The sequence below is a fragment of the Patella vulgata genome, chromosome 9, assembly GCF_932274485.2.
Source record: "Patella vulgata chromosome 9, xgPatVulg1.2, whole genome shotgun sequence".
NCBI lineage: Eukaryota > Metazoa > Mollusca > Gastropoda > Patellidae > Patella > Patella vulgata.
The window spans coordinates 32,254,613-32,271,293 of NC_065887.2; the positions used below are offsets into that span (position 1 = coordinate 32,254,613).

General features: G+C 35.6%; 1 protein-coding gene across 1 annotated transcript; it reads left to right on the forward strand.

Annotated features, from left to right (window-relative positions):
* The first annotated feature begins 13,419 nt into the window (after positions 1–13,419).
* On the forward strand, positions 13,420–15,219 carry LOC126832127 (kinetochore protein Nuf2). The gene has a single exon (XM_050562835.2). The coding sequence runs from the start codon at positions 13,468–13,470 to the stop codon at positions 14,818–14,820; it is 1,353 nt and encodes a 450-aa protein (XP_050418792.1). The 5' UTR covers positions 13,420–13,467; the 3' UTR covers positions 14,821–15,219.
* Positions 15,220–16,681: the final 1,462 nt, after the last annotated feature.

Here is a 16,681-nt window from a genome sequence, read left to right on the forward strand (position 1 = left end):
AACACACCTTTAACATCGGAACATAAAAATAAAACATTCTATCGTGACCTTTCAATCCTAGACTTTCGCAATTTTTTTTCTATTTTGTATTTATAACTAACGCCTCTTTTGTCTGTCTTGGAACGTCTGATGTGAAAATCCCGTTCCTGCTTAACGACATCTGATATTATAATTGATCGTTGTTTGTTTCATGATACTTCGAGTGTGTGCCAACATCTAATTCTAAAGTAATTTCCCGTATACCGCCTATAATTAACAGTAGAGATTTTCCTTTCTAACGTATTTGATTAAATCCTTCAATAGTTGTTCATTTTGCCTCATCTTTATCATTGCTTAGGGTAAGTCGTTCGATACTCTTAGTGTGATCTTCAGATAATAAAGCTTCCAACAGCCCACGGCATTTGTCTCCAAAGTTGACGATCTATTTTGGTCAGATATATTAAAAACTCTTTTTGATAATGCCGATAATTATCACGCTAGAAAAAAAGCCAGCAATGTAGTTTCAGCCCTAGAAAAAGCAAGTATGGTTATAATAGCTTATAGACAAGCTTTAAGTTTGTAGTTTTTAATTGTTTCGAATTGAGTTATAGATAAATGAAATGGGGTTAAACATCCTACTTTTTGCACCAACGGGTTAATTCCGCGATTCAGTGTGTTACGAGAAAAAATGTGCCTAACTCGAAAATGACAAAGGGTCCAAGGTTCAACTATTGTTGTTTTTGTAAACATAATCAAACCAAACTTTGATAATTCATTACAATCAAAACGTCAAGTTCCATTAAGACTACACTTTGTGGTAACGAAAACCAAAATTGATGGTGTCAGTTTAATGAAGAAGTTAAGAGCAGTGACTTATTAACTAACTGATCTGTCACTCAAGATTGCTTTCAATCGTGATTAATAACATTCGATAGTGATTAGTTGAGAATTTTATCTTACAGGGTGAATTACACGAAAGGAACAATCCCAGAAATAAAGTGTAAACCAGTGGTTTTAAACATTCTTAATCAAATACTGGTGCACAAAGCTAAAATGGCGCGTTCACAAATGATGGCAACTTGTTTATGAGGTTACGAAACACAATTTATGAAGATTATCCACCAGCCCCAACCCCGTCCACGACCACACCCATACAACTTAAAACAGACGCATGCTTTTCTAATAATTACTGATAATATAACTTCTTTGAGAATTCTCCATAACAAAAAAAGTAATTTTAGTGTGGTTTTTTTTTCTAAACTGGTGAAAATCTTGTCCAGTTAGCAGATAGTGTGATCTTGGGTGGAATATCTGATTAAGATGTCAAGATGATAGATCATGATTGATTTCTGCACGGAAAGCTATTGTGGTTTTGAATATTTTGATAGCCTTATAAATTTATTGGGTTGACTGGTTTAAGATTTGACCAGGCAAGGTAAACCAGTTACATTTTCTGTAGCAAGAATTAAAGCAATAACAGATTAGATATCCATATTCGTCGTTTTTGCAATTTGAAACGCGTTTCGTTTGGCGTGACGATTTGTTATGTATAGTAGAATCATTAATACTGCAGCAGAAGAGGCGAGAACATCTTGTCAGGAGTGATATTTCCACTGTCCATTATTGCAAAATAGAGTTTTCTCCCATGGACATCCAGGAAACTGTTTTGTGCCATTAATCATTAATGGCGAATTGCCATCATTTAATACTGCTCTAAATAGAAAATAAAAAGCACCATTAAATTTATTTCTTATCCCAAAAAAATACCGAGATTATTAGGAAGTTATTTTAAAATTTATAAGTTCGACCGTTTGGTTTCCTACAGCGAACACACAAACAAACACACGCTCTCGTCTATGTCTTAATACACTGACATTAGCGTTATTTCAAGTCATTATAAATGGGCATGTTCTGGCATATCGGTTAAGCAGACAAGCTACATAAGCTGGGTGTAGCATGTTGTATATAATTGAAAATGAAATATTGGAGGTGGCATGTTTGCCATGCCATAATTATAAGCAACATTAAATGCTCCTTTTATGTCAAATTAGAGACACAAATCCAAATAGGATATTTCAAATGTTGAATATGTTAACTATTTATAAAACCATCATATTTTAAATCTTGTGAAAGATACATACATTTGTATTGATTTTCTTGAAAGCAAAGAGCTGTATAGTCACGACAGTCAATCATTTAATATGTAATGGTTAAAATAAACAGCGATTCGTGAAATGTCATGATTTTAAAAAAAAGTAATTAAATGGTAAAATCCTTGTAAACGACCAGGACTTTCCACTTAAATAACCGACTCCTTCGATTAGATCGATTTTTGTCTAATCAAACATTTAATGACCGAAATAAATCAAACGGAATATTTAAGTAGGCCTATAAAATATAGGTCCTGATCACAATTAGCGTGTAATAAAATTCGATTATAGCTTGATAAAATAATACATGGTGTATTAACTCATTTTTCACTGCATCAAACCCAATCACCAACCGTTCATTAAATTAAAAGGATTCTAAATATGTTAAAGGTATCTGCATCAGTGGATCTATAGGGCCTATATTCAAAACGATTGCTTTAATCATTATAATTATAGTCTTGATAAATGTTGTGTGACCCATGGTCGAGAACTGTGCTTATAAAACTGGTAATTTAGGTTACAGACTATTTGGGGAATTTAACCTGGCTAAAAACTCATAATAGCATTATTGTCTGGATACCCCACAGGAGTTGGGTGCATTTTGGAAACAAAAATGATTCAAATTTCGAACTGTATATAATCTATAATACATTTCTTAACTATCAGAAAATGTGTGTGTATTGGAGGAGGAGGATCTTATGGAACCTCCCCCTGGCATCACAATGGCCACTTCGGACTACTGCCATGTTAACAGTGTTCAGATTGTTGGTAGGGCAGTTTTTGTGGTTGTGTTGGCTATTAAACATTTTTTTTCTTGCAGTAAGATTCCAACCAGCAGTTGTTCGTGCTGAATATTCACCTTTGCTCGATTCCGGTCGAAATATATCCTAAACTAGATAAGTGAATTGTTATAGATTCGTTTTCAAAATTGCGGTAACTCAAGTTTAGTATGATGACGTGTATGCCGTTAATCTTTAATAAAAACTTTCAAGAAAAATACTTGCATCCATATTACTTTAGAATAACACATAATTTAACTTGATCAATCTCATTTTCTCTCCTTTTTTTTAAAATAAAAAGCAATATTTCTCACCTTAAATTCACATTAACCGACTGCATAAATCATGGGATCTATTACATGATCTATCCACCAACTTGTAATATGCTAGATGACAAACGAACATAGATGAAATAATTTGAATTACTTCATCTATGTTCGTTTATTAAAATAAATAAAGATCGTCCAATTAGACTAGTCGAATTGTGATTCGTTATGTGGCGGGGATATAGTAGTCATAGTCATTTTCTTAATAGTATTTATTATTTCATTTATACCGGAAAAAACTATAACCATCGTTTATAATGTGAGCACAAATTTATTGCGATTTGTAATGGTAAGAAAGTAGTAGCATGGTAAGTTTATAAAAGATAGTCACGCAAAGGGTGGAAATGCCCCCACCCCAACAGCTAGGTTTCGAAAAGAAGATAGCAGAAAAACTTGGCCCTAAATGTATTCAAGAAAATGGATCTATATCGTCTTCACAAGCTTTTCCGGACGCTTAATATAACTTTGAAACATAAAGTTCTGCGGTTCATCCTCTCCGCCCAATCATGACCCATTGCTTCACCTAAAATTTGGAACAAAATTCATTAAAAACTTTAACCTCTGCTGCCTTCATGAGGTTTACAGAAAACTGCATAACAGAATACTTGACCCCAAATTTGAAAGGGGTCTGCTAAAAAAAAGGGGGGGGGGGGATAAACAGATGGTTGCTGAATGCTGAAAGTCAGGATTACACAATTCTAAAGGACTGCGATTTGCATAATAGCAATTCTTCAGTTTAAGTTTGGTGGCTTTAGTTTAGTAATTAGAGTAACTCCAATTTATTGAACGAGAATGGCGATTCGGGAATTTCAGAGAACTATGCAAAGACCTTATTACCGAAACATTAATTGATTTGACTGCCAAATCAAGTCCACGTGTCTGTAGCTGTTAGTGACGTACGTGATCAATCTGATTAAAATACAGATCTATATTTCGTTTCGTTTTTCTATACTTTCCATGGCCTCTACTACATGAAAATCTGACCAGCTGTAGTGTGAGGTCGCGTCAGGGGTCATACGAGCGGCTTTTGACTTTATGACGCCAGACATTGATTAATCGATCAGCATTGAGGTACCTAGTGGTTTACCCACAGTTCCGTGCATTGTCTAATTCCTCATATCAACTAGAACGCCTGATACATAGCAACTCTTCCAGAACCTAGTGTTGTGAAGACAATTAAAACGAAATGTTGGACTATAAAATAACGGAACAAAATAGGATCTGTCTTTTAATCAGATTGTGACGTGACCAACCGGAAATAAATAACATATTGACGTCATCTATTTATAATTGGATTGAGATATTATATGTAGAATATAATTTATTATATTATTAAGATGACCAAAGTGGCCCAAAATAACAAGTTAAACAAGGAGATGGATATAATTACTTAACTATATATCTTGATGGTCAATAATGTCATTACATTTCCTTATTTTAAAAAAAACAAATCAGACCCGAGAGACGTGAAATATCACCAATCAGGAAGACGTCTCCACGTTTTTTCTTGGACTCTTTAACTTATTGTTCATTTGTTTTTCATTTTGTGTGAAACCTGTATCAGTACAGCGCAGTGAATGATTACAGCCAACCAGCCGATCCATTCACTTGATCTGATACATTTGTTATCTGTCCTCTACGTGTTTTATTTTATCTTGTGTAATTGTTTATGTGGGATGCGGCCCTCCTGTACTTATTACTATTATAGCGGCGAGAGACTGTGTCCCATCGGATTATAATCAGATGTTATTTGGGTTCGTTTTCTGTTTCTTTTCATGTTCCGTTTGGTTTGAATTGCATCTGTAATGTAAGATAAATCACAACTATAAAAGCGAAAATAAATAAAGATTTAATTAGTTAGACAAGCTTACAATATAGACAAACGAAATACTGCATTCATCAGTTGTATGATGTAAATGAAGTCAATAAAAGAGATAATAAAACTTTGGCACACCAGAGGTTCTGGGTGGCCGAGACTAATATGCCACGTCTAGAGACTGAAGTCAGTACTTGCAGTTAGGCCTACGTTAGAAGTCGGCTAATTTGGACGCACACGAAAAATAAAGGTTTATGCCATTTATATCCACATTTCTTTGTAGCAAATACATAAGTAATCAACCTTTAACATATTTTTACCCACCTTACTGGATTGTAACGTTTTATCGATTTTCCGTGATTGCACATTTACATACTAGAGGGTGTTCAAATTCGCGACAAATCAGATAGGGCTAGTAATTTTTAAAATTTCATTAACTTAACTCCATCTTATCTTATATACCATGGTATAATCTTCGTTTAGAAATTAAATGAAATGGGGTTGAACGTCATACTTGTCTGCACCGACTGGGCTAATGAAGACGGGCATACGCCATGTGTGCTTGGGGCGGGGGGAGCGGAAAGCGAAGCTGCGATCTACTCTATCGATTTCCAACTGTCTAGGATTCTTTTACTTGTACGCTAACTTGTACACGGTACCTCAATCCTTGCCAGACCCTTCATCCTACACGACCGGCAAGGGGAAATCACCCTGGAAAATCCGGGAGAACATTCTGGGCCAATACCTGGATCGAACCACGGACCTCCTGGGGTTCACCTTTGAAATCTTGAGATACCTAATCAGGAATTGACATACTAGTAAACATGTATCTGCATTTGACAATAACCAACCTCTTAACTAGGTGTTGTCGATTGATATAACGTTCAGATACTCTGGTTTCCCCCTTCTAAATACCTTGGTGCGCGCGAATTATTAAAATAAAAATGTAACCGTAGTGGACCACTCTCTATGTCTCTCAATTTTGTTATCAATACAAAATAAACCCCAATGCATCTGTCCCAAGACCATCAATATGGATGTCCACATGGGTATCGTCCGTTTTAATAAATATACCCCTTGAATGATGTCCGTCATAGGTAGTGCCAGTGTCGAAAATGTCAACGGTATTTCCCTTTAATCAATTATGACAATCGAAGGAGCCAACAACAGAATTTTATTAGGTACATTATTTATTCTTATTCTTCTAGTTTTTCTGTAGAATATATTAAGTATAGACACGAATATTCTCTTTTAATTAATTGAATTATCCTGTACATGTATAATTCTTATTCTTGTTTTTTTTTAACTGGAATAATTAAATATTAGGTAAAATATGGAAACTGTATGTCTAACATTCGGTACACATTACATTTTAAATCATTGTATATACATGTATTTTGTATATAGGTATTAACTCGTCACAACCAATGTGTCTTTTCCTAGAAACACGTATAGACACACTATACATGTGGCAAGTAACCATCTCTAATATACCCTAGTAAAATTAATGATTATTAATCTGGAGGATTATTAAAGATACATTAAAAACTAGATAATGTAAAGGCAATTTGCTGAAAATTTCATTCAAATTGATCCACTATGAACCGAGAACAAAGCGATTGAATTTCCGCCTAGCCTTGATCATCATTAGCAAAGTCAGAACCATAAACAGCATAGTCATAGTCTTGATTATCCATTTAATCGTTAAATCGTGAAGGAAAGTTATGCAGTAAATCGACTCACAATCCACTAAAGATCGCAGGCTAGCGATGCCATCTAGAGTTGATTATGGTCTGGATAGGTTAATTAATGTCTAATTAATAATTTAGATAACATTTCAGGCCTAAAGAAAGACAGATTTAGCTCTTGCATAATGTTTAATCTACATAAAAATTTCTTTCAAATCCCCAAATTTGAAGGATATTGTCTAACTAGAAGATATAAAAGCAGTAGGCCTACAACAAAATTGGGTCATAGATAGTAGTTTCCAAACTTGCGAATGGGTGCCCCAATTCAAAAGGCCATATCTCAGTCAATATTAATGCTAGAGTCACACAACTTTGCAATTTTACATGTAGTTGGACATGTATCCTAATGTCGAGTTCCCACTTTAGAGAGATATTTATTCTACTATCGAGGCATCCCCTCTAATGTGGAGATATTTATTCTACTATCGAGGCATCCACTCTAATGTGGAGATATTTACGCACACACACCCACCTCCCACCCCCGCCTTAATATATACAGATACTATATCATTCTGTTGGGGTGTCTACTTTAATCTAGAAGAATATTTATCGATGAATAATATCCTTTTATTTTGGTGTGCGTAGATCTTTGTGATTTTAGTTCCTGTCTTAGTATAAAGAAGTTCGACGTCTAATGTTGTCCATCTAGAATAGTTACCATATTTAGTCCAATTATACATTCACATGACTAGACATTTCTCATTAGGTAAATTTGTATAAAAATCACACAAACTAATCGATACGATTATAAGAATACATTTTAATTCATAACAGCTGCGTTTAATTATTGAATTGTGTCAGATTAAGAAGCGTCTTTCATAAATTTTGAATTTGACTCAACAATTAACTTTTCAATTTAGAGTTCTTAATTGTTAAATATGTTCAGATGATTCTGTGAAATGAAGACTAAAAAATATACTGCATTTAATTACTTCCGTGTAGAAATTGATTGGCTCTTGCAACAATCGATTAAAGCTCAAAGGCTGCTGATACACAATGGAAATATGGGAAAGGGTGGCGGTGGTGGTACACCGCAAAGATAGTATACGGGGTAGAACCCTACCGATCTACATTGAATTTGTGACTTTTATCTCATACATAATTCAGTTTGAACGATGTGTCCTGATGAATACTCGTGGTTTGAATTCAGTGCCCTTGGTTGGTCCCCAACAACAATCTCCGGTCCATAATTATTATAATAATACGGCTTTGTAGAGAGAGAAAATGGGGTTTAACGTCCACTCGACACAAACTAGGTCATTTCGGGACTAACATATGGTTTAATTCTATTTCAATAATTCGCTTGCACGTATGGGTCTTTAGCAGTGAGAGGAAACCGGAGGACCCGGAGAAAACCCACGAGGCTGGACAGGCGACCCTACTCCTTGTCACGTACATCCGGGGAATCATACGGCTTTGGAGTTAGGTATTTGGATAAATGTTTTTTCTCATTTCTTTATAGATAAAATAATATTAATAAGTATGGTTTATTGTTGATCCAAATTCGAAACTTCCTGTTCGGTGATACAGCACACTTTATGATATTGAATAAGTTTCATATAATTATGGGCCTATTAATATTGTAGGTAAAAGTAGGAAAGATAAAATGACTGACAGAGCTAATTGAAATTATCCCGTATATTATCCATATAATAAATATACTATCTTTGGCATTTAACCAGAAACTTCGTTTAGTTTAAATTTCGTTTTATGAAATGATAGAGGAGGTAACGTTTAGATATTACGATATTACTAGGGTTAGATCTATTTGATAAGGCCAACTTCAAGTTTGGTCAAAGGTCACGAGATGTAAACAGGGCTAGTGCTAATCCCAACCCTAACACTAACCCTGGATACTGTAACACTATCTTAGTGATAACAGATATCAGTTTAGTACATATAGTGTTTATTTACATCGGAACAGAATATACATATCTACACACAAAACAATATACATGAACTTAAACTAACATACAGGAACTAGACTACGACAGCGGCTGAATTGGGGTGAGTCCATACGCCGGTCTCTCCGTCTCTCTGCTCGTCTCTCCTCCTCTCCGCTCGTCTGTCTTACTGTCAGCAAACTCCTCGTTATATACCCTCGGACAATAGATAAGACTCATGTTCATTCTTGCAATTGTCTCTTTTATCTCGTCATGGTATGCTTACTGACCAGTACATATTCTTTTGAAGTCATGTTGAGCTTGTACACAGACCATATGTAGTTTGTAAATGACATATGGAATTAATTACATGTTTAATTAGATCATAGCCAGTTCGTGCATTAACAGAAGTTTATGCAGAGTTGAAACGTCAATATCATATATTATCAAAAACGAGCAGAGGTCATAAAGTTCTAAGCACCTAAATGATTGATGATTGATGAAAGTTATAGAGTACTTTGTCACAATCTAGCCCTAGCACTTACCTTAAACTTAACCTACAATCTCGCCAACAATCTTTTGCCCTAACCTTATTTACATCTCAGCGACCATGACGAAAATTGAGTTGGCCTTAACAAATAGATCTAACCCTGTTGACCTACATGCACGAGCGCCCCCTGATCATTTCATCCAGTATCTATGCAGTTTGTCTTGTCATCAGTATTTTCTTTGTTTTGCGTGTAAGCGTGATCCTGCTGCACTAACTATTAGAATTGTAAAAAATCGAAAATGTAACATCAAAAATCGAAGTTGATCGCACTTGAATTGTCTAACCCTTGTGCTTTTATTGAAGAGCGTCGCCTTCAAGTAGAACAACAAGATGGAAGCGCTTGGGAACTAATTCCAGCTTCAGTTGAATCCACAATGGTTCGCATTGAAAATCGAAAATTACGCCGAACATCTCCCCACTTGGTTGCGTTTATGTACATGAATGATACAATGTAGGAGAATATTACCGGTGTAGACTGGTATAACCAGACGTCAATTCAGACTCTTCGGGTATTTCGTAGAACATAACTGATTAGAAATTACAGTAAAAACAGTAACGATTGAATGTAAATCAGTTTATATACATTCATGTTACATTATTATACATGCGTTGCTACCCATTTGTGTCCATTTCTAGGTGCCAAAGAATAGAGGAACATTAAGACACATCAGATCAGGGATAGGCAACCCTGTGACGCATCCCTGTGATAATGTAATTGAATAGGGTGTAACGTCTCTCCAACATGTGTTAGTAATCTTGGGACTAACCTGTAGTATCTTTACTCATATTGTCACGTGTGCCTGCCAAGAGTGTTCTAAGGCATGTTTTCCTCCCCCCATCCCCACGCCCCCGCCCCCAAGGCCCAAGTCACCGGCTGCAGGCCGGGCTGGATACCTCCCGAATAAGAAATGAGAAAATTGTTATTAATACAAATATTAAGAACTATTGTTAATTTCCTGGCATTGTGATACACTGACCTCATTCTATAAGCTTAATTATACGACAGACAACTTAAGATCGTCAACAACAGTATCATTTCCGTCATTAAACTATCATGAAGCTTTTAAGTTCTGCGGGGACTAGATTTGTTTTATTACTCTTACTACCAAATTTAGACAAACGTCTTCCATTTGTTAAAATATACGTTGCCAGGAAACAAAGCATACGCCTAAAGCAGCTTAGTCTACTAAAAGCAGCCAAGTTCATTTTGGCTTTTAAGTTAGACTGAACAAATCATTCAGCTTTGTTTATCAATCTATTTTTGTGAAATTCATAGAAATTATGTCAGTGCCTACACTGTTGAATCCCAAATGCCTGACGTTGTTTTCTACATGAATAAATAACCTACTACCGATTAAAACGCAATAATTAATACGCAGTGGAGATGGAGTGGGGGTGGGGTAGGGGCTTTAGCCTCGAAGTGAGTCTTCTAGACTTTCAGAAGAAACCCCTGCTATGCTCTATATATACTGATCCCTTGGTTGAGAGACTCCCAGTTGCGAGGGTCACAAAAAGTTAACTGAACAGTCGATCTTTATTCCAACCCCATCTCACTTCCGTTGTATCTATGACAGATTAGATAATAGAGTTTTTCGCACACTCTTTCCCTGTGTCCTTTTTCCATCAAATAATTCACTGCTATCAGTTATGACAGTTGAAACTAGCGGTTGCCATGCAGGAAATGTATGGGGATTAGGTAAAACAAGCGGCTGCCATACAAGATACGCCCATATTTTGCAGGAAATGTATGGGGAAGAGGCAAAATCAATAGGCCTCATTCAAGATCTTTTCATCCTTAAGATATTTGTTGAGTTACCTCAGAATGGGACAATTGTAGCTCCTCTGGGGAGCCTACAAAATTCATACATATTTCACATTTTGCATAAAAAGCAGGGGCTATGGCTCAGGAACGTAAGATCTGATGATTACCAAATACGAACTCATACAAGAACTTTTGATCCTTAACACATAGTTTAAGTTTCATCTTATGAATTGGACAAACATTTCTTTCATATTTCATATTTTGCGTAAAAGGCAGGGTGCCAATGTGTTCCAAAATTGAACTCATCCAAGTACTAGTGATGCGCGTTTTAATTTTTACATAAATCGGATAAAAATTGTGACATCTAGATGGTCCACAACCTGAGCTGAAAACGTGATATTTCGTACAATCAGGGGTCATTATCCAGAAAGTCACGGTCCAATACGCGCCAATATCGAAATTTGCACTCTCAACCGTATTATGGTATGTAACGTTTCACAAGCTAAAAATGTATATATAGGAAGTGACTGTCCTATATGCACCAATATCGAAAGAAACCGAGATCTCCAGGTTATAAACATACATTGTCAGTTTGATCAGGGTGACCCCCCCCCCCCCCCAAAAAAAAAAAAAAAAAAAAAAAAAAAAAAACAACAAACAAACAAAAAACAAAAACAGAACCCATAAATTTTTATTAAGTCCTACAAAGGTCCAGCGAATTTCAAGCAACTTGCTGGACGTAAACATCAGTCTGTGTACGATCTTTCCCCAAAGTTGGCCATGATCGCTATGCATAAAGGTCATGTTCTTTCCAAAGCATTTCTGACGATCTAGACCCAAAGGAGCTTCCGGGGCCTAGGTAGCCTCTGGACCCCCCCCCCCTTCCTCCCTCAAACAAGAATTGCTTCTGCCGGCCCTGACATTGGTGTCACGCTTCGGTCAGCAGTCATCATCATATATTTGTAAATTTATATACATAAGAAGGCAAGAAAATGTTACAAACAATACTGCTGCCAATGCGCGCCTAACTTCAAATATGTATAATGGGGATGAGATGTAATAAAAGTCTTACCACGCTTTTCACGGTAGTATAATTCTTGCTGAAATCTTCAATGAAATGGCACCACAATGTCAAATTATTTAAATGAATTTAACGCATCAAACTTTATTATGTGACAGTCGTGGAAACATGATTTAAGCAATACGAACAAGATACATGATCGGAAAAAAATATCCTTGACCATCTCGGTGGTAGTCACCTTACATACACTATTACGACACTATATCAAAGCTGATGCTGAAAGAAAAATGAGGCCAGCTACGATTGGCGGCATTGTCTTTGTTTCAATCTCAACCTCTATACTTTTAAAATCGTCTTTACAGGCCTGCTGCAACATAGGTCACTTAAAAAATTAACTAGAGCTAAATTTCAATGTTACGTTTTCTACTTCTAAATGTTACATCCCACTTTGTAAATGTTGCCAACATAATTTATGTTTTTTGATACTAAATTCGCCTTTTCTAATACTAATTATGAATTCTAGTACTAAAACTAAAAATTTAGTTTATGTTCTTGTAGGTAACCAATGCAATTTTCTTTTTTTACATAGGCGGTATTCGTACTCAGGCAACAAAGTATACAAATAAATCTTATTTTTAAAGTTTCTAAACATTTAAAAACTTGTGCCAAAACTCTCAGTCCTTTGTATATCTTAGGATAACATAAAACACATGAGGTACATTTTCACACATTTAAAATGTTACTTCCTTATATCAGATTACGATATGGATTTAGGTAAGTAGAAAATATGAATTCGGGGACACGAGGAAAAAGTAATTAAAACGTCTTTAAGGTCTTACTCTGTATGAGTAACTCGCAGGCGAATTATTGAAATAGATTAAACCATATGTTAGTCCCAAAATGACCTAGTTTATGTCGTCGAGTGGACGCTAATTCCCCCCCCCTCTCTCTCTCTCTCTCTCTCTGGCTGGGAATGGAAATTCGAGACTACGGGGTTCGTCTATTTATAGCAATTCCCTCAGTGGTTAAACCATTTCTATCCTTTTACATGCCCATTTTTGTTGATTTGTTTGGTTTGGGATAATATTCATGATTTAGAGGCGGAAGTATATCAGAGTTAACAGGTTGGTTACGGTATGTATGGCGAATAGTTACATGTTTTTAGTATCATACTTCATGGTTGTGTATCTTAAAATTTTGGAGGTCAACCTCATACAAACTTTGGTGCAAAGATATTTTTGTCTGTAGTGAAAAGCATTCAGCTCAACGAAAAGTTTGGTAAATTTGGAACCGGGCAAAGAGACCAGAATTAACATTGAAGTCAATGGGGAAAATTATTGGTGGTCTGCCTCCCTATACATTATACTGACTTATTTTTCCTTGGTAATAGGTGGCGTACCGGTTGTAGTCACGTGATAAAAATATAAAAACAACCGCGGGACGTGGAAATTACATGTTACTGTTTACAAAATTTACAATGGCACAGTTTTGTTTTCCCATGCTTCGAATTGAAGAAATTGCATGTTTCTTTCATGAGATCAATGTTGACATTTCTGACAGCGACTTTAGAAAGCCCGACCCCTTCAAATGGAGGCAGATTTATGGAATAATATTAGAGTTATTGACAAATATTCCTCCTGATCAAGTTTACCAAAACAGTCAACAAATAATTTTGGTAAAATCAAATGATGTTTACGAATATCCAGAGCTCCACAATGAATCGTTGCCCCTTATGACTGTAACACTTTCCCTAAAAAGAGTGATGAGCACTTGTGGAATTAAAGATTTCACAGTTCAAGACATCATCGAGCCAACCTTGAAACGTCTAATTAAGATTTGCAGCGCAGCTATCAATTTATACAAGTTTAGGACAAGTAGAATAACAATTTTCCATCAACTCAAAGAGGAAAATGAAAAGTTTCGTGACCTCTATGATGACGTAAGACAGAAAATTAATAAACATAAAGCCATTAGAGCTGAAGAAGAACCAGAAATTGCCCAACTTCAACATGATATTGAAGTGTTTACCACCGAAATGACAGGCCATCATAAACAACAATCAGTTTACCAAAAAAATATCCAAGAAATAAAAACTGAATTGTCAGGTAAAAGAGCAGCCAAGGACAAACTGAAAGTTGATATCATCAATAAGGAGAAGCAAATTGATATTATTTCTCAGAAAATTGTCCAGTCACCGGAGAAAGCCAAGAATGAGCTAGCCAGAAATCAAGAAAGAGTGACAACCCTTAATGAAGATATAGCTGAATCTAGAGACAAACGTACGGAATGGGCAAGACAAGCAGAAAAATTCAAGCAGCGAGAGGCTATGGCTGATAAACTATTGAAAGTTTTACAATCAATCAAACAAGAAAAAGATCAAGAAAGTGCTTTAAGCAAGGATATCCTCCAAAATACAGAAGTTTACCAAGAGATTCAGAGTGTATTAGAAGAATTAGCAACTAAGAGATATCAGCTTGAAGCCAGATTAACATCCAAACAAGAAGCTGGTTCCAAGTTTGATCTTCAGTTTAAAGCTAAGAAAAGGGCTTCCCATGAACAGCTTGAGCAAGTCATTAATCAGAAGATGATGTACAAGAAGAAAAATAATTTGGAAGCAGAACAAACAGAGGGTACACTGAAGCAAAAACAGAAAGTATTAGAAGAATTAAGGAACAAGGAACAGCAGATTGAAGAGAGAGTTGAAAATATTGCTTCCCTGTACATTGAACTGGTTCAGAAATTTGAAGAATCACATGAACAATTTAAAGGCAAATGGGCACATTTTCTCCAGAGTTTGTTAGATTAGTGTATTTAATAGTGCTACTACATGTACTTGCTTGAATATTGGATACTTTAAGTCTACTTATAAAGCTTATTTGCATAAATTCTTAGGAATTGCTTATTTATTGAAACATTAGAAGAAATGTGATGACTTACATCTGAACAGAACCCTAGTGTTAAGTTGTTTGTTTCAGGGAATGCTACAGTACAAATTATAGGTGCATTATTGCACTTGGGAATAAAGAGAAAACAGAGACTTCATAGAAAGTCACCAGGAACATGTATATAGCAAAATTCATATCGTAATTCCAACTCTGTAATAATGCTTGTGCTAATTTGTTTTCTTTAATCCGTGCAACTTCTTACGTACATGCTATTTACAAATGTAAAAAAAAATGTTTATTTATATGACTTATTTCTTAAATATTGTTGTTTTTATTTCTATTATTACTTTTAATTTTCACCTCATTATATTAATCCGACAAGAACAGCTGTCTAGTCGTTTGGATGGGACAAAAAACTGAGGTCACGCATGCACTTGACAGTTGCAATTCGATATAAAAGTATCCAAATACTCATAGCACACTGTATGGTGTATGCCCATCTTCATTAGCTCAGTCGGAGCAGAACAGTAGGACATTAAACCCCATTTCATTTCATTATGGTAACAAATGGCACCATTTAAAAATTTATTTTACAAAACTGTTCCTGAATTATGTTGTGGCATATCAAATCTCACCCTTTTCTTCGTAACCTAACACAATGTTTCAAGGCGAAAACATGATAAAGTAATCTTGTATCACTGCAATGTACCGTGAGTTACTGACTTTTTGCCTTCAAAAGACACAAAAATATGTAATGTGACCCAGTACATGTAGATGGAAACTTAATAAAAAATAAACGAATTCTATTGATGATGGTGAACAGAGATTTAGGTACAATATTGATTTAGCATATTTTTTCCCGCAATATAATGAAGTTTTGATATTATTCAAGTTATCTAATATACAGATAGATAATGTGCCCCAAAACTTCCAAAGTTTTTTTAGTGATCCAAGATCGAAAGACCATTTCCAGTGACTCTAAATGAAATGATTAATAGCTTGATAATATTAAAAATTGTTTAGCTAGTGGTAGGAGAACTCTTTGGACATTATGTGCAGAGAATGATTTCCACTCTTATCGGCCTTGTATTATTATTCCTTAGCATTTAACATCCACCTCCAGAGAAGTGATGTCGCAGACGAAATGCATGTTTACTTCAACCCTGCACTAAAATTACTACTTTCTGTTCTTTCTAAACAGCCAATTCAAACCAGTGGACTAGTCTCTCGGGAATTTTGGCCAGACTGTCGAACATAGGGTAGGGTGTGCTAGCTCTTTCCAGGTCACCTGATAGTGATACATGTATCACTTCAAGGTATTAAGGGGCATTATCCAACAGATGATCCCTGAGGTGTTTTCTGTTATATATTTTATATTTATTCACATAAGCCCATAGTCAACTCTCTAAATCATCAGTTGGTCAAGATATTGAGTGGTTTAGACAATGCCTGTCATGTGTAGGGTGACCCACCATAAATAAATATCTCCATATATCTCGACAATTTCGCCACAATATTTATATATATGCCAAGCCTCAAATCAGTTTCACACAATTATAGTCACTAAATAAACGATCATGTTGTACTTAATAAGCTATGACCATTAATCATGTATAAATAATAGACTGAAAACTGGTTCCATGTCTCGTCCATAACATCCAGACACTTTTGAGTAAAAGATAGGTTACGTGCCCTTGTTTTGAAATTAGTCTCGCTTAACCAGTCTATCGACCATTCTAGGACTGATTGACAGGTCGGGATAATCAAGACTACTTTTTTACG